Source organism: Populus nigra, chromosome 15, assembly GCF_951802175.1.
Source record: "Populus nigra chromosome 15, ddPopNigr1.1, whole genome shotgun sequence".
Classification (NCBI taxonomy): Eukaryota; Viridiplantae; Streptophyta; class Magnoliopsida; order Malpighiales; family Salicaceae; genus Populus; species Populus nigra.
The window spans coordinates 9,602,256-9,622,147 of record NC_084866.1 but is presented as its reverse complement, the minus strand read 5'-3'; the positions used below and the strand labels follow the sequence as shown (position 1 = coordinate 9,622,147).

At 31.1% G+C, this 19,892-nt stretch overlaps 1 protein-coding gene and 1 long non-coding RNA gene across 2 annotated transcripts; both read right to left on the bottom strand.

Annotated features, from left to right (window-relative positions):
• Positions 1-70: 70 nt before the first annotated feature.
• Positions 71-1,468, bottom strand: LOC133673665 (uncharacterized). The gene is made up of 2 exons (XR_009835034.1): positions 269-1,468; positions 71-156 (listed from the first exon to the last, which is right to left on the bottom strand). It is a non-coding gene; the product is annotated as an uncharacterized LOC133673665 (long non-coding RNA).
• Positions 1,469-3,083: 1,615 nt separating this feature from the next.
• Positions 3,084-10,766, bottom strand: LOC133674342 (peroxisomal fatty acid beta-oxidation multifunctional protein AIM1). The gene is made up of 18 exons (XM_062095390.1): positions 10,563-10,766; positions 10,403-10,474; positions 10,146-10,208; positions 9,963-10,019; positions 9,752-9,819; positions 9,576-9,657; positions 9,397-9,452; positions 8,469-8,771; positions 8,125-8,211; positions 7,228-7,402; positions 6,593-6,714; positions 6,195-6,358; positions 5,363-5,617; positions 4,798-4,919; positions 4,555-4,676; positions 4,244-4,392; positions 3,623-3,761; positions 3,084-3,475 (listed from the first exon to the last, which is right to left on the bottom strand). The coding sequence occupies exons 1-18, from the start codon at positions 10,654-10,656 to the stop codon at positions 3,431-3,433; spliced, it is 2,175 nt and encodes a 724-aa protein (XP_061951374.1). The 5' UTR covers positions 10,657-10,766; the 3' UTR covers positions 3,084-3,430.
• Between the last annotated feature and the right edge of the window lie 9,126 nt (positions 10,767-19,892).

Here is a 19,892-nt window from a genome sequence, read left to right as displayed (position 1 = left end):
CTAAGCATAGCTTGGAAAAAAGATCTCAAATTCTGGATAAAAAAAAAAAAAAAAAAACAGCTGGATCAGCTCCAACAAAAACAACACTAGTTTTTTAGCAGCAACTAAGCACAACATGCACAGGACACCCTTGACAACAGACTACACAAACTGGTCCTGCAACACATCGATCATGTCAGCGTCGACTTCTTAAGAAAAAAAGAAAAGATAATGCTATTGTCAGGCAAAAATATTGAATCTGATAGGTCACAGAGCTCTAGTTTCTCACGATGTAAAAGATCATCTACCCAGCTGAGCAAATGATTTGGCCTGGCTGCTTAGGTGAGCAAAGCGAGCAATATTGTTCCTTCACACCTTTGAATCTTTGTACGAATAACAGCATAGCAAGAAAAACTCAATGCACAGTAGGCTCACCAAAACCGAAAGCTAGATCACGAATTTAACACCAACAAAAACACGCAGCATATAACTCATGTATAGGAACCATATCAGAAGACATTTTTCGGTAAAATTTATAAACCATGTCTTAATTTTCTAGACAACTTCGCTGATCCCACACTGAACCAGCTCTCGGAATGGATTTTTGAACCTAAAGACCCTAGCAACATAGATCAAAGCGAAGTAAACAACATGGCAAATTACATTAGAAAAAACAAGGCACTACTTCAATGCAAAAGCAAAACCAAGGTACAAACAATAGTGATTTCAAATCGCGTAAGAAAAAGCTAATCTAAACAAATAAATAGCTGTAATACATGGGAAAGTGGAAGAATTCAGAAGCATGCACACAAATGAAAGGTATGCAAACATTTTGGTGCATGGGGAAGGAGTGGTGGGTGGGTGGGGGGACGCAACTGTATTCGTAAAAAATGTAAGCGAACAGAAACATAGAAATGCAAAATACCGCAAACGTCAAATGAAAGAATACTAAGTTCAGGATTCATAAACAATAAAAAGAAGTCCTTCGTTGCCCAAAGTTAGGGCATTGCAAGCAAAACAAAATTGACCATCAAAACAAATGAGCTCATTGGACAACATGGCGAGTAGCTGCTGGGAAGAAAAAGATAGCAATGGCCATTAACTTCAGAATAAGGAGGAAAACTATTATTAGACTAATTTAACAGCCAAAAGTCAATACAACATAGGAAGTTAGTTTCTGAATTTCAATTTAGAGACGACGATAGGAATCCATGTGACATTTGTTTCAGGAAGCACTTTCTAAGTTTGGTCAGTTTAAAGTAGCAAGAAGAAGGGCATGCAACAATGAAAGGAAAGCTTGCCTCACGATACATACCAGTCAAGATTTTAGAATGGAGAGAGAAGGAATTAAGGAATAAAATGTCCTTTGACAAGAATACAATGAAGAAATTCACAAATTAAAGAAGAAACATGAGAGAGAGAGAATAAAGATGATGAAGAAATATCCTATGCTGTCTGTACATTTAGGTACGAACATCAATTTCAAGGATGAAATTTCCTCATGAGGGTCAATATAAACCTTGCTAAGAAGTAAGGTTTTAAACTAACCATCTAGGTGGTGGTCCAATAATAAGAGTTTGAGATCAAGAGATTTGTTCTCTCTATAGTTTCAGGTTCGAGCCCTGTGGTTGCTCATATAATGGCCACTGGAGGCTTACATGGTCGTTAACTTCAGGGCTTGTGAGATTAGTCGAGATGCCCGCAAACTGACTCGGACATCTACATTAAACTAAAAAAAAAATTTTTAAACTTAAATAGGAAGGTAATTAATAATTAGAGAATTTAATAGGCTTGTAGGAGTGAAGTATAGCCCAAAAAAACATGAAAGTAAATATTATAAACCACAGGAAAATTTTTTAGAAATTTTGCTAGTAAATAAATGTTTATTTAGAAATTTGAGAAGGTCGTTTGATTATAAAATGAACAAATAGACTTGTAAACATGAAATATGACTTAAAAGAGCATGGGAGTGATATATATATATATATATATATATATATATATATATATATATATATATATATATCACACACACACATATATGTGTGTGAAGGGAATGTGAGGGGCAAAGGAATCTATGTGGGAGGAAGAAACTGGAGATGAAAATCGAAGAAGAAAAGGGTCCTAAACATACTTAAGTCAATTGGAAGACATTCTTGGATTGTGTTTTTGGGTTATTTGGTGGCGTAATGGGTTTATTTAGATTTCTAGGGTTTTTTTGATAAAAAAAAAATGCTTAAAAACACCATGCCCTGACATTCCAGCAACCTCTGTTGCTGGAATCCACATCGCTTGCTATTGTTTTCAAAAAAATGTTTTCTACCCCATAAATAAAATAATAAATACACTCAGAGGCATGCATGGGCTGCCCCAAGCCAGCATGCCTTGATCTTAATTTTTTTTTATTATAATTTTTTTTAATTTTATTCTTCACACTTATATTTTATTTATTTTATTTTTAATCTTTAATCGAGCAATATAATTTATTTTGGTTTAATATTTATAAGTTTATCACAATTTCAAATAAATACCTTAATATTTATTGGGTTCTCGGTTTTGCTAACGTTTTTTTTATCATATTATTAAATACAAAATTATAAAAAAAAAATATTGAACTTGATTGAATTTATAACATGGATCACGGATTTGACTAGTTAGGAATCAAGTTTTCTAATTTGTTTTGGTTGCACAAATTATTTTTGATTTATTTAATCAAATACATGTATGAACTTTTAAATTTATAATTTTTATAATTGAGAATATTTTTATGTTGAAAGGTACATTTAAAATACCATCATATTCAATTTTTTTTGTGTGTGTTGAAACATAATGATAGTTAACCTAATCTACACATTCTCAAGTTTTGAAATAATTGCTGAAACTCGAGGAAGAAGGGAAAAGAGATCCATGAACTTGTTAGAAATTGGAGGCCACTGATAAGGGAGATATTTGGCAATTTTCACATTAATTGCCTTTTTCTTTTTTCTTTTTGGGTATAGATCAGATCTCACATTTGTGATGGCTTAAATACCATTATTGCATATTATTTTTATTTTTTTGTTCGAATGAAGAATTATAAGAAAAATAATGCTCAGGCATTAATATATAAGAAAGTTGAATATTATTTAAAGATGCAGCAATAGATGAAATCATTATATAATACAGGATTTAAAGGGAATAAAAAAGGAGACAGAAAAGAAGGAAGAGGAGGGCTTAACTACGTAGGCGTTTGTAACCTACGTAGTTATAATTTTGGCCGTATAAACAAGCGTGTTCACGATGGAAAATCAAGAACAGAAGATCTTGACCATACAACGCGTCGTTTGTCCATAGAAATACAATCACTTTATTTAACCATCCATCGCACGAGGAGTTCCAAAACGACTACCAACTGACAACAATTTCTTGAAAGAAATTCTATTGCCTTCCGGATTCAACATGGAACTGTAGACTACATGCGTGACCTTGACCCTGAAGACGATGAAGCAGGCGCACTCTGCAGGGAAGAGCAAGAGGTTGTCAGCGGTCCTTTACAACTAATGTCGTGTGCATCTCCATGGTCGTTTTGACAATTAATGCACTTGAGGGTAAATAAATGCATAAATAGAAGAAGAAAAAAGATAACAGGGCCCTTAGGCCTTACCAATGGTATGCCTCCTGTTGCTCTTTCTTCCAAGAACTTCGATGGTTTGTAGAAATCGCCGAATCTTTGAGACCATTTCTTCAGGCTATCATATACATGTTTAGGCCCAACCAGGTCAGCCCAAAAGACGATGCCACCACTGCCAAATAAAAACACTCGCCATTAGATACAAGTGCGCCAGGTTTATCCAAAAAAGTATGGGCGGTCAATGTCCAATAAAAAACTTGCACGTGGATTCTGTAAGATATTAGAGAAGGATTTTAACATAAACGGGTGCATGCACGCAAAAGAAACGTGGCTCATTAATGCAAAAAAACAAGGACTTGCTACCCATCTTCTTGCTGACTAGAATGCATCACTGCAGCGTATGAATGAACTAGAAATAACTCTAGAATGAGGTAATGGCCGACAAAGAACTAAATAGGATGGATATGAAATAATATATAGAGCAATGAAGGGTTCTGTTGATAATAAAAATATATTGGGGGGCCAGCCACATGAAATGAAAAAATATCCTTGTTTCCCTCGAGCCTACATTCCCCTCCTGGGAATCTGTTCAGTAAGATTACTCTTGGAAGAGCTAAACAAGGGCAAAAACTTGAAATTTGGACAAGTACTCACCGATAAGATGGGAAGCTCATTCCGAGAACAGATGCGGTGTCGAGGTCCGAAGCCCGAACCACAACGCCCTCATCCAGAACACGGCATGCCTCATTCACCACTGGAAAGAGAACCATCTCCACTATCTCTTTGTCGGTGATATTTATAGGCTGCCACATAATCCAGTAAAGTAGATTAGGAAGTCTTCAGCTAAGCAACCGAACATGTACTTGTGACATTGTCTCCAGCACTAGTGCGTTCTCGATAACATCTTAAAACAGACTACTATAGAATCTCAACATAATGGCAGTTTTTCGTTGCAATAAAAGTACCTTTCCATTAGGCATAATATTTGCGAGCCGTCTCGACTCCTCAATAATTGGTAGGACTGATGGATCAGGCCTTGGCTTGCTTCCTTTCTCATATATGTAGTATCCTTTTCCATTGGTTTTACCTGAAATGCCAAAAGAGATTATGAACCCCCGACACAAGATTACAAAGCAAAGCATCACCACAATATATAGAAGCAAATGTCATTTGAATGCCACTATAAATCTATACAAATATTTTATTACCATTTCTTCCATTTTTTACTAGAAGATCAATTAATGGAGACTGGAATGTACGATCAGGGAATGCATTAGCAAATTCTTTCCCAACTGCAAGGGCAACTCCATATCCAGATAAATCCTGAAGCCTGCAAGAGTAACCATGGAGCAGTGCAAAATATTATGATCACCTATTTAAAGTACCCTAAAAGTTAATGCACTTGAACACATTTAGAGACAACTCTGTTAAGACATTGATGCAAAAGCTAGTCCTGATATTGGCAGACGAAATAAGATTTCAACGATGTATGAATGCACAAATACTACACGCCAAAGGAGACTTCACCCGCTACCAATATTTTATAAAAAATGAATAATGGTGGTATTTTTTTTTCTGAATTTTAAACTCAAATCAATTGGTTTCACTGTTGATAAAGGTTTGTTATGAATCTCTACCCATTAAAGCATTAGATCTGGAAGACTTTACATTTATGCAATTGATTGTGACAAAAATGCATGTTTTAAATCATCCTTCAAAAAGAAAAAAAGTGATGCAAATGCAAACCATAACGTTAAAGGATAAAAACATTACTGGTAAGGACCCATTGGGAGGCCAAAACTGCTGATCAGCTTGTCAATCCTGAACACGTCCACTCCTAAATGAACCAAAATCAGTGCGCTTTGGGTGTATGGGAAGAATGCTCGATTGACTGCAAAGCCAGTGCAGTTACCCACAACAACTGGAACTTTCTTTATGGTTTTACCAACGGTCATGAGATCAAGAATTGCTTGGGCAGAAGTCTTCTCAGTCCGTACAATCTCCAGAAGAGGCATTATGTGAGCAGGACTGTCCATAAAAGAACGTGTCAGAGATAACATATAAGAAAACCATTGCGGTAAAAAAATATGCTTTAAAATAGTTGACATAACAATAAAAGAGTCATTTAAATGGATTATCCAATGTCACAGAGCACCATGGCACCACTAAAAGAGTTATTTGGTATCTTTTCATATCATATATTCTCCTAAAGAAACAAAGACATAGGAACAGTAGTTCTATAACTTCTATTCAATAATCCTCTCTTCTTTTATGTCTTCACTTTTACAAAACCTAAAAGGCAAATTGCCACAAACTAGTCATGTCATTGTTTTTTTAGAATTGGGTGAAATTCCAAAACATCATATGACACAAACAAAGCCCAATTGTGTTACAAAACCCTCAGCATGCGGCTGCAACTTGTACTAAATAGATGGGTGAGGGGTGTGATATTTTCACAATTTCAGTAATCAAACAACCAAGAGTTCATATAAAGTGGGAGATAAGTTTAAGAAAAATAGAAAAAAAAAAAACTTCACATGTTTTCTATTGATTTCTGGATGGCTAACATAATGATGAAGAGTGAGAAAATCAAAATGAGTATAACCTGAAAAAGTGGGCACCAATAATGCGATCTTGAGAGCTGGTCTTTTCTCCAACCAAGTTGAGGTCAATGGTAGATGTATTTGTCGCCAAAATGCAGTGAGGAGGACAGATTTTTTCAATCTCACTGAAAATTTTTTGTTTCAAAGGAACACTTTCAATTACTGCCTGCAAATCAAAGAAGCTATTTCAAATGGCTTTTAAAGAGACCGTAACTATGGAAATCCATCCCAATGTCATTGAACAGTGATATAATGAAGAGAATCAATTTGTGAATAAACAATCTCAAGTGTGGACAGATCAAATTCAAAGCAAGCAATCACCCCATTCCAATGGCAGATTCCAAAATATAACCAAAATTTCAAGATTTCATAGTCATAAGGGACAGCAAGCTCTGCTCACCTCTATGACCATATCCACATCTTTGAAGTCTGAGTAGTCCAATGCACCTTTGAGCATTGAGAGGGCTTTATCTGCCTTATCCCGTGTCAACTTTCCTCTTGTCACTAAGCTTCGAACATTTGCTGTGAAGTGAAATAACAAGTTTTGAGTGTTTTAACCATAGAACACAAAAACAAGAGTAATACATATCAGAGTAGTTTTCATATTCTGGAAAACATTTGACCAAACTCAACTCAAATATTCAGTTTGAAGGATTTGAATTCAAAAGGGAAAAGGTAAATTTTCAACACTGGCCATCCCTAAAAAAGTGGCTGAGGTTCTTCCACTGTGTCTATTACATGTTACAATTAACTGCTCTGTGGACTATTGACACGTCCCCTTGCTGCTAAACTCACCAAGATAGCCAGAAAGTATGTGCAAATTATATATAATCAGAAGAATCTTATGGAAAATCAATATGGAAAAACAAACAGATCAACTTTCCCAAATAATAACTATATGTAGGATGTATCAGGATATAGGATTGTTTTGTCAAACACTATTCTCATTTTTTTTTATATGAAGTCCTTCAAAGATGGAGACCCGATAGCACTAAATCAATAATTTAATGGTCAATGTCAGTCACATTTGTGTACCTTCTATTGTTTTTGTTCCCTTCTGAAGATATTCAGAGTTGATTTCTTTAAGAACAACGTGTATGTTGCTCACAATTAAAGCAGTAGCTATGCCAGAACCCATTAGACCACCACCAATAACAGCAACTTTCTTTATATGTCGTGGTTTGAGCCCAACATCAGTGACTTTAGGTATCTGTCCAAGTTAACAATGATGAGATTGAAAGAAAGAAATTGGATATACTGATTGCTTATTTGAGCATATCAATAAGTTCACTTCAAGAGTCAAAAAAATATACATAGAAAGAGAGAGAGAGAGAGAGCAGTAGACATGAGACTCCTGTGAAGCGAGAACAAGAACGCAGAATGGAGAACAAACATAAAATTCAGATGTTATGTACTGCAAGAATGTTTTTTAAATCTATGAACATGCAATGTTATCTAAACTACTTAAGAACAGAGTATTGATAAGGTTACAATTATATAAATAATTCTTAAACCAAGCATGTTCTTATGAATAACCCCCCAAATAAAGAGAAATCTACTAGAACAATCCCTTAGTGGTGACAGGATGCATCAATAGAAATCTATATGCTAGCACCTCAAGTATTTCACAATCACAAGCTTGATCATATCGAGCAATTTCATTCCCTTGCAACCTAGATTTTCCCTTTAAGTGGAGGAAAAATCAAAAGATGTTCTTAGAATAAGAAAGAGAATTAAATATTTTCTGGGACAACACAAAGAAAGCACTTACCAAAAAAAAAAAAAAACACAAAAAGCAAACAATTCAAATTGTGAATTTATGTTGGATCACATCTGAAAATCTTTAGAGTATCCACAAACACTTTAATATGATGAATCCGTTGATTTTCATAAATTATTAAAATCTTGTAGACCTTGATTCATATGGTGTACCTTTGACGTCATACGCTGGGCAAAAAAGACATGCACAAGACCTTTTGAAGTTTCTGTCAAAACTAACTCCTTGAAGACTTTTGCCTCCTGCAACAACAACTCTGTTAGAATGTGCATGGACAGATCCCACTTTTCTATGAAATGACATGTTCTTGTCAGTCTAAGTACAGTACAAATAACAAAGGTCAATTACAGCACAAGCTAACACCTCAAATAAAAACTTAATAAAAAGGCCACGTTCCAGAGAAAAACAGCCACAAACCACTAAAAGCAAAAGCATTTTGTTCTCTAATGAAGACTTCACATCTATATCTACAAACAGCAAATCCTGAACTCAAAAGTACCTTTAGAACACCATTATATCCTCCATGAATGATGCCTTCCTCCATTACATCAAGCAATGCTTGATGCTGCGGCATATTTGGGGCAATTTTCTTCGCTTGTTGTCTAGCAGCTTTCAGTACCTCACGTGCTTCAGACAGCGAGCCAATTTTGTCTGTCCTATGAAGAGAACGCAGCCATGGTTTGCGCCTCTCTGAGATGTCTAAAGCCCATTGTCGAGATACTTTCAGCAGTTCTTGAGAAGGCACAATAGCATCAATTAGACCTAGCTTCTTCCCCTCTTCAGACATGATTGGTTTGGATAACTGCAGAGAGTTGAAAACATGTTGAATGAGCATGCAAAGAAGATGTAGTTCCATATGATAAAGAAAATAATATATTGAATAAGCATTTCTGAAAACTGTTGGACATAGCAAACCATCAAGTTCCAAAGGATGAAATTAAGCTTTGGTTTTCTTTCCCCGGCCTAATATTAAGCAGTTTGAAGTTTTGTGACGTCATTGAGGTTTGTCATTTTATTTAACATACACAGCAAGCCAGGTAAATTAAACAAAATTTGCTTAGTCACTTTCCCATCACTGGGAATAAAAAAAATGTTATAATGGTGATTTTTACATATAACTTGTTTAAAACTCTCTCACAGGCTAACAGCTGACAGTTCAGGAAAAATTCACCTCATCTCTAAAACCCAAAGAACTAGATTACCTGGAATTCTCCAGTAAGAACGAGCCCAAAAATTAATGAAAACCTTCTAAAGTGAAAGGCTATTAAATTTAACTTCCAATGTGAACATTAATAGAAGGGGAAACCAGGTCTAAACAACAGCTCAAAGGTTGGCTTTTTTTCTCAATCTTTCTCCACCTAAAAGGAATACCATAATCTCAAGATTCATTTAACAGGTTTTCAAGCATAAATTAATAGAGGATTTACCAGCATAATTTCAATGGCCTTTGACAGCCCCAAAAGCCTTGGAAGACGTTGTGTACCTTAAACAATTAAACAGAGTTTCACAAGTTCAGTCCATTGTGGTAAAAAAAAATACACAGCTGAACTTGAAAGCATGTGTTCATGTCGATACATTCAAGTTCTACATAGAAAAGTAGCCAGACCTCCAAATCCAGGAATCACTCCAAGTGTCAGCTCTGGCAAACCAAGTTGAGTTTTTGGAGCAGCAATACGGGCGTGGCATCCCTTCATGAAGATAATTTAGATGATCAAATGGGAAAAGATGATGATAATCAAAACAAAGTTCTTTAAATGCTGCTTCATAATAGAAAACACAAACCATTGCCAATTCCAAGCCCCCTCCAAGTGCTAGTCCTTCCACGGCAGCAACAACAGGCTTTTTACAATCTATAGTTGTGAAAGAACAAAAAAAAAATCAATCAAACAAATAAATACAAACACCGCATTCCTTATAAGAAACTTGCCGTATTCTCATTTAAATATTCAAAATGAATGAAAAAAGACTCCGAGGGTTAAAGTCGGATAAATACCTTCAATAGTGTTGACCACAAGGTCAACTGATACATCAGGCATCAATGAAATATCTCCTGTCAAGCCACACAATAAAATCATATCCGCAAACACTAAAAAAAAAAAACGAACTAATTTGGAAAAATTTTAAATAAAAAACCTCGATAGTACATGAAATTATTATAAAACAGACATAAATATACCTGTCGCATGAACTTTCTGGAAAACATTGATGTCAAATCCACCGGAAAACCTTCCACCCTTGCCTTCAACAAGAAAAAAAAAATTAAAATTAAGGGGAAAAAAAGAAGAAATGATTATATATTTTAAACCAAACCTCCAACAAAAAAGATAATATAAAATAGTCAGATAATTTTGCTTTCGCAATTCGTTATCAATCCTTTATCTTCCAAAACAATTAAATATATAAATAGTCAGTCAGTATTATAGAATAAATTACCAGTAAGAACTAGAGCCTTGACGTCATTTCTCCGGGTGGCTTCATCAAACTTCTCTTTCAATCCCGCAATGACTGCATCACCGTCAAACTCAACACAATCAATCACAAAAAAACCTCAAATTTATAGTTAGAACAGATAGAGGAAGGAGGAGATATTTACTTGGAATAGCTAAGGCGTTGACAGGAGGATTGATAAGAGTCACCACAGCAACGCCGTCGTTTCCGACCTCCATGGTGACGTGAGGCTTAGCCATGACTCTCTCTCTCTCTCTCTCTCTCTCTCTCTCTCTCTCTCTCTCTCTCGATCTCGATCGGTTGTTACTACTTGCTTGCAGAAAGTAAAGCAAATGATTGTTTGAGTGCAACTTTCTCTCTCACTATTTTATAGATAAACATAAAACATGAATGGTTAAATACTAGATTAGTCCTTATATTAGTTTTAGTTTTTTAATCCAGTCCCAATCTTTTAATCTGTTAATGTAAGCCCTGGACTTAATGACTTTTTCTAATATTAACCGTTTCGCACTAAGGTTGTATAATCATTTACAAGTTTGTAAAATTTATATTATTTTCATTGTGTTTATTTGGTCACAGGTAAAAGTGATGGATTTTTTAATGTATTATTTCTTTTTATAAAAGTGTTTTTAATTTTAAAAATAAAAATCACTTTATAATTGATATTTCTTCTTTTAATCTATTGTTTTAGCTTAGTAACGTGTTAAATTCGCAATAATTATGTGTTTTAGGACTTTTGTTAATATTAATGGAATTTTTGGTTTTATAAATAAGCTTAATTAGTTTTAACTTTCTCAACTAATTTTTTAATTATTAAAAACAGCTCTTTCCGATTTTATTAAAGTTTTTGTGCAATAAACTTAAGGATTGACCGGGAGTTATGAAAAATGACAAGTGGACGATTTTATGGAAGGTGGGACTCATTACCGCGTGGGAATGGATAGAAAGATCATATTAATGAAAATCAGATTGAGAAAGGGCTAGATTAACATGATAATAATAGTATAGGGACCAACTAAGGCCATCACCGTCTAGGTTTGTGCCATTTTAATAATTTAATTTTTTAATATTATATTGATTAATAATTAAATTTTATTATTTATTTTTATTATTTTTATTTTGATCTTATAATTTAGACATTGCTTGAATAATTTTTTAAATTTTTTTTAATTAATTTTTTTTTAATTTCACCATTTAACACAAATTTTATTAGAAATTAAATATTATAATTTATTTTAATTTACATTCTGTAAAGTTATCATAATTTTATAACTTCATATGCAGATTGATAGATTAATTCGGGTTAACTTAAATCAAATTGAATGTTTATTAAAAAAAATCATCTTAAACATTTATTTTAAGTCATTGATTATCTAAGATATTTTTTAATTAATTCACATATAATTTAATTTTTTATTATTAAAATAACATGAATAATACATAAATATTTTCTTACAGTAATTTTGTTTTAAACCCTATTCGGTGGGGCCTAAAGGTTGGTGGCGCTGGAGGAGTAATCATCTACGTTTGATATTCGATGAAACTGAGATAATGATTGGTTGGAAAGTTTGGTAAGAGAAGCAAATGGATTGATCTGTGAAAGTATTGGCTATCAGACGACCGTCTCAACTCTTACCTACCGTAATTTTGTCTCAACCTGGTCAACGTTAATATTAATATGTATGTAGCAGATACGGTTGTTATTAGGTAGCACTAAGAAAAATAGATTATTTTATATTAAAATATAGCTTTCGTTTCTGAACAGAAAGAATATTTTTAAAGACCGAAAAAAAAAACTTGAATACTAAGTCTGGCACTCACGTTATGATTAAAAATTAAAGCTTGGGATTAGAATATTTAGGTGCTAGAGAACTCTTGCAACCCATGTGATGACATGTTAGAGGCAATTTAGTTTTTTCCATCCCAGAACGAGAATCATCCATTCTGGCATATTTTTGAAATTTTTTTTTATTTAATTTTATGGTGATTTTAAAGATATTGAAATAATTTTAATGATTTAAATTTTTAAATAAAAAATATATTTTTTCTTGAGTAAACAAATCAAGAAAATATATTTTAGATAGTAGTCTATTAATACAATCACTAATTATGAAGAAAATCAAGCACTAATATCATCATGAATCTTGAATAATTGAATATTATAATTTATTTTTATAATTGTTTAGTTATACTCTTATTTATAATAGGTTGATTGTAACCACATATCATATTGATATAAAAAAAAAAACTTTTAACATTTCCAATCAATATTCTCTTCTTTTTTTATTTATGCATTTTTTTATTTAACAAAGCTAACATGGTTTTTTTTATATAAAAACATAAAGCAACTAAAATAAAAATTTATTTGATTTAAATTTAAGAGAAAAAATATGTTTCTTTTCCAAAAATCCCTTTTTGTTATTCATTTATTATTTTTTCATAAAAAATATCTTTCTTTATCAAAAGCATGGTTTTTCATATAAAAACTTCTAATAAAAAAATAATGTCTTGATTATTTTCACGCAATTTTATTGAAAAAAATTAATTCAAGGAAAGAATATAAAACATTGACAATAAAAAAAGAAAAAAACATATTTATTTTAATTAAATATTCATGTGCGTAATATTTTTTAAATATTTTACACGTACAATTATTGAAAAACATTGCAAATATAACCCTAAATATCTTTAATTTTATTTTAAAAATGTGGCATAATTGAGTAATTTTGTACACATCATTGTAATTTTTTATTTAAAGATAATTTTATTTTAAAAAAGAAAAAAAGGTCAAGAGAATTTAGGTGTTTATAGGTACACTGTCAAGCCTGTAAAAAAAAACCCAAGAGTACCTGGCCTGAGGAAGGTTAGGCTCGGTTACCTAATTCCCTTAATAGAATGAAAATAAAAGGATATCTTAATAAATAAATCAATGCTACCATAAGTGCAATGATAAAATAAAAAAGAAATGAAGCTCGAGGACAAAAAAACAAAAACAATTGAGAATAAACAGCGTTGTAACAATATTTTTTTGCGATGCCCATAGTAAAAATATTCCTGCCTGTTTATTTTTGTATTTTAAAATTTTTTAATAAAAAATAAATTTTTTTATGTTTTTATATCAATTTGATATGTTAATATAAAAATTAATTATTAAAAAATATATTATTTTAATTCATTTCTGAACAAAAAATATTTTAAAAAATAACTATATCACACTCTTAAATACCTTCTTAATTCTTTTATAATTGTAATCATAATGTCTGTAAAATCTATATAAATTAATTAATTAATTAATATAAACGCAATGAGGTTGGTATGATGTATTGTAGATTTAGATTATGGAATTGAGGTTTTAACAGTTTTTTATTAAAACAAAAATTATATGATCTCGTTGATATGATCAGTCCAAGTTATATTTAATAGATAAAATGTATCATCAAAATTTACTTGTGGTAACCAAATTAATCTTAAAGATATATTTTTATGATGATTTTAAAGAAATTAAAATAATTTAAATGATTTAAATTTTTAAATAAAAATATATTTTTTATTGAGTAAACAAATCAAAAAAGTATGATTTGAACGTAGTCTATTAAATACAATCATTAATTATGGAAATACAATCATTAATTATGGAGACAATCAATCACCACATTAAATGATATCATCATGAATCTTTAATAATTCAATATTATAATTTATTTTTATAATTGTTTAGTTATACTCTTATTTATACCTTTTAATAGGTTGATTGTAACCACATATATGATAAAAAAAATATTTTTAACATTTCCAATCAATATTATCTTTTTTTTATTTATGCATTTTTTATTTAACAAAGCAATGGCTTTTGTGTAAAAAAAAACATGGTTTTTTTAATAAAAACATAAATCAACTAAAATAAAAAATTAATTGATTTAAATTTAATAGAAAAAATATGTTCTTTTCCAAAAATCCCTTTTTGTTATTCATTTATTATTTTTCATAAAAAATATCTTTCTTTATCAAAAACATGGTGTTTCATATAAAAACTTCTAATAAAAAAATAATGTCTTAATTATTTTCACACAATTTTATTGAAACAATTAATTCAAGGAAAGAATATAAAACATTGACAATAAAAAATATATATTTATTTTAATTAAATATTAATGTGCTTGGTATTTTTTAAATATTTTACACATACAATTATTGAAAAACATTGCAAATATAACCCTAAATATCTTTAATTTTATTTAAGAAATGTGGCATAATTGATTAATTTTGTATACATCATTGTAATTGTTTATTTAAAGATAATTTTATTTTAAATTTTATGAAGATATGTTCGTAAACAATTGACATTTTAACTATGAGAAGTTACTTGGCCTATATATGTTATATAACACCAACTAGTTTTTTTTGTTTCTCATGATTTAAATTCTAAAAAAATATTTTCTAAGTTATGTTGCAATTAAATTAGATATTTGTACGAAATTTCATGATTCAAATTCTAAAAAATATTTTTGTTATTATGTGAAGTTTTCTTTTCTTATTAACATTTTGTTTTACGAAAACATATCTTTTTTATTAGTAGATTTGTTTTAATAAAAACATAAAGGAAATTAAAATAATATTCGAAAAAATTTAAATCATTTGAATTATAGAGAAAATAATACATCTCTTAAATCAAAACTTCCTTTCCTTATATATGCATCTTTGACAAAAAAAAATTTCTTTTTATGAGAAACATTGTTTTTTAAATAAAAAACATATCATGGTTTGAAAAGTAAGTTTTAATAATAAAAACATAAAAATCACGATTCGATAATTTGTATATGATAGAAGAAAAAAATAAAAAAATAATTAATCTAAAAAGTTATATAAAAAAATTAAGAATAAAGAATAACAAAATAGATATTTTATTCTTATTTGATATTCATGAGCATATTGTTTTTTAAAAAGTTTTGCATATTAGTTTTATATATAATAATTCACAAAGTTATTATCAATTTAATTATAATGAATTTTATTAAATAAATTTAAAAAAACTAAGAGCAATATAAAAGAAGTTAGAGGCTTAAGCCTATGAGGATAAGCTCGCTTGTTGAAAAAAAACAAAAATCCCAAACACATTTCGGCCAATTAAAATAAATATTCAAAACAAATTTCAATCATTTAAATTAAGAATGAAAAAAATATTTTTTTAATCAAAACTTTATTTTCTTATTCAAGTATATCTCTTTTTAGAATTTTTTATATAAACATTATTGTTTTTTTTAAATAAAACTATATCAAGATCTGAAAACAAAGTTTCAATGAAAAACATAAACAATCATGAATCGATAATTTATACATGATAGAAGAAAAAAATTAATCTAAAAATTTATGAAAAAATATTATGATAATAAAATAAAAAAATATATTTTTTATTCTAATTTAATATTTATGATCATATTTTTTAAGTAGTTTTGCATATGAATTTTATAATATGTAAATTCATAAAGTAATTTTTAATATTATCTATAATCTTATTTCACAACTATGAAAAAATTATATAACTTTTTAAATACTATTTTAATTATTTTATTTATAGTGAATTTTATTGAAAGGTAATGTAAAAAGAGGCCATACAAATTTAGGAGGATAGACATGTGCGCATGGCCTAAAAGTAGAAGAATAGAAACACATGTCTAGCCTCTCTTTTTTTAATGAAACTTCATAATTATTTTTAACTAAAATAAACAAATAACATGTTATTTTCCAGTTCAATTTTAATTTATTAGCTGGATGAAAAGTTAGGTCTTAGTTATTGAATCTTAAAAACCTATTTTTTAAAACTTATGTTGACTTGAAAAAATAAAAAAAAAACATTATAATAATCTAAGTAAACCTATTTTGAACTCCAAAACATCATCAATCAGTCAAAAACTAAAAATTCAACCAAATAAAAAAAAATCTAAAGCTTCGATCTACTTTTTTAACAAGATAAAACTTTCAAACTACCTCCATGAAAAATTCATTCTATAATATGAATCCATTAACATTAAGATCATATTTTTCTCATGACCAGAATATAGTTAGTCGACCCTGCTCGCTTCTCTCATTTTTTTCAGTGATTTTTTTTCTTAATATTCATGAACTGAAACATAATAAAATTAAAGTTTAGAATCAAAATATAAAAGTAAAAAACTATATAGACCAAATATGCAAAATTTAAATTTAGAAATAAAACTATATTATTTGAGTGTGCTGCAATGATTTCTTGTAGATTAAATGTCACACTCATAAGGTCAAATGACACCCAAAAAAGCAATTTTTTGTGAATAATATAAGTTGATGGAAGTTGCTAGGATATTAGAAAAAAAAATGAAAATGTTAAATTTAAAGGATCATAATATCCTTGGTTTTTTAGAGATCAAATATAACTAAAATTGTAGATGGATGATGTGTTGTTTGCTGTAGTTTTTTTTTTTTTTAAAAGCTAGTCACGAGGACTTAGCTTGTTAGGGCTTTGTAGCATAAACTGTCTAGCCATGGCTAATTGGTCTTCTAATTTTTGTTGTTGCTTTTCTTTAATTTTTTATATTTTGTAAATTAAAAGATTAATTTCTATTGAAATCAAATGATTAAATTAATGTTTTTAAAAGATATCTTATTACCATCATACTTTTCAAATGTTATTAAATATTTTATGATATCAATATCAATATAAGCTGAAGATGCATAACTTAAAAAATAATTTTTGTATATTTTATTGTTCATACAATTTTCTTAAAATTAATTATTGATTTAGTTTTTTCTTATATAGTATCTCATAAAATTAGACCTCCTCTTTCTAAAAAGGGTAAGGGATAATTCAACCAGTTTAGAAGAAAGGGATAAGCAGTGTCTAGGCCTATTCAGAGTACTGATGTTGGGACTACTAGTAGACAGCCATCTTTTCAGGGAGATTCTGCTGGAGGGGCATCAAGATTAAATGCCTTATCTTATCCCCAATGTGTTCGGTGTGAGCAGAGACATCCAGGAGATTGTTCAATGTCACTAGGACGATGCTATATTTGCAGAGCTGAGGGGCATAGATGATGTAATTGCTTTTATTTAGGCAGAGGATGTTACTACTGTGGAGGACAGGGACACATCCGTAGAGATTGTCCACCGAGAGCTGAGTTCATACAAGGGCAGAGACCACAGACCCAAAGCCAGCAACAATCTGTCACTATGGATAGACCAGGTAGACCAGCACAGTTGGGGGCTAGTGGAAATAGAGGTCGGCCTAAGATGCAGGGTGACAGGACCCGAGGCAAAGTATTTCATATGACACAGGAGGAGGTTAGAGTCGTCTCAAATGTAGTAGCAGGTACTTTACAGTTAAACTCATTAATTGTACATGCATTGATTGATCCTGGGCTACACATTCATTTTGTGGTTAATAAAATTATGAGGAAAATAGGAAAAAGACCTAGCAGGGTAGAAAAATGATTTATGATAAGTACTCATCTAGGTGAAGTTGTAGTCGTTGATGTAGTCTACAAAGAAATTGGGATTAGTATAGATGGGCTCGAGTTGGGAGTAGATTTAATTCCCCTAGAATTACAGGATTTTGAAGTAATACTATGTATGAATTGGTTAGGTATATATAAGGCTTAAATGGACTGTTTCGCGAAAACGGTGACTCTTCAAAGACCAAATGGAAGGATAGTGATTTTTAGAGGGGAAAGGAATGTTATACCGAATTGCATCATCTTGGTTATGACTGTAAGGAAAATGGTTAAAAAGGGATATGAAATTTACCTTGCTTATGTGTTTGATTCGAAAGAAAAAACTGGAGAGTTGACAAACATCCCTATAGTGAGAGAATTTACAGACGTGTTCCCAGATGAATTACCGGGGTTACCACCAGATAGGGAAGTGGAAGTTTCCATTGATGTACTACCCGGGACCACACTTGTTGCTTAACTACCATATAGAATGACGCCTGCCAAATTAGCCGAGTTGAAGATTCAGCTACAAGAATTACTGGATAAAGGATCTATCTGTCCAAGTAATTCCCCTTGGGGAGCTCCAGTATTATTTGTGAAGAAGAAAGATGGGACCATTAGACTCTATATTGATTACAAACAATTAAATAGAGTAACAGTAAAAAATAAATACCCACTCCCACGAATAGATGATTTGTTTGATCAACTTAAGGGAGCCAGGGTGTTTTCGAAAATAGATCTTAGATCCGAGTATTATCAATTAAGAATAAAAGAACAAGATGTGGTAAAGACTGCATTTAGGACTCGGTATGGACATTATGAGTTTCTAGTAATGCCATTTGGTTAACAAATGCACCGGTAGTGTTTATGGACTTAATGAATCAGGTTTTTCGACCTTATCTAGATAAGTTTGTGGTAGTATTCATAGATGACATTTTGGTCTATTCCAATTCATATTTGGAATATGAACAACATTTGAGACAAGTGTTATCAACCTTAGGGGAGCATCAATTGTATGCCAAAATAAGTAAGTGTGAGTTTGGTTAAAAGAAGTAGTTTTTCTAGGACATGTTATATCGGCTCAAGGAATACTAGTAGATCCCAGAAAGGTTGAAGCAGTGTTGAAATGGGAGAGGCTTAAGAATGTGACTGAGATTCGTAGTTTTATTGGATTGACAGGATATTACAGGAGATTCATTGAAGGGTTCTCCACTATAGCCATCCCGATGACTCAACTAACATGGAAGGAGATAAAATGGGAATGGATCGATGAGTGTGAACAAAGTTTTCAGGAGCTGAAAAAGAGACTAACAACCGTACCTGTGTTAACCCTTCCATCTGGGACTGAAGGATTTGTAGTTTACAGTGATGCTTCAGGGAAATGATTGGGTTGTGTTTTGATGTATCACGGTAAGGTGATTGCCTATGCCTCAAGATAATTGAAAACTCATGAGATTAATTATTCGGTGTATGATTTAGAATTGGCAGCTGTTGTATTTGCTCTCAGAGTATGAAGGCATTTTTGTATGGATCCAGAGTTCAAATATTTACCGATCATAAGAGTTTGAGGTATCTAATGACGCAAAAGGAATTGAATATGCGACAAAGACGTTGGGTAAAGTTAATTAAGGATTATGATTGTGTAATAGAATATCATCCGGGGAAAGCAAATGTGGTTGCAGATGCTCTTAGCTGCAAAACTAAGATGATAGATGTTGATTTGGATGACAATGATGAAAGAGAATTGCTTGAGTTGAGGAAGATAAATGCTAAGGTAGAAGTTGGACCTAGAGGTTCTTTAATTGCTCAATTGCGAGTAAGGTTGATTCTCCAAGACAAAGTATTAGAAGCACAAGAAAATGATGACAAATTCAGCAAAATAAGGGACAATGTGAAGTCAGGAGTTGGGACTTCCTTCCAAATCCTGGAGGATGGAATGATAGCATTTGGAAAACAAATGTATTTACCTAATGATGAAACACTAAAAAGAGAAGTGTTACAAGAAGCACATGAGT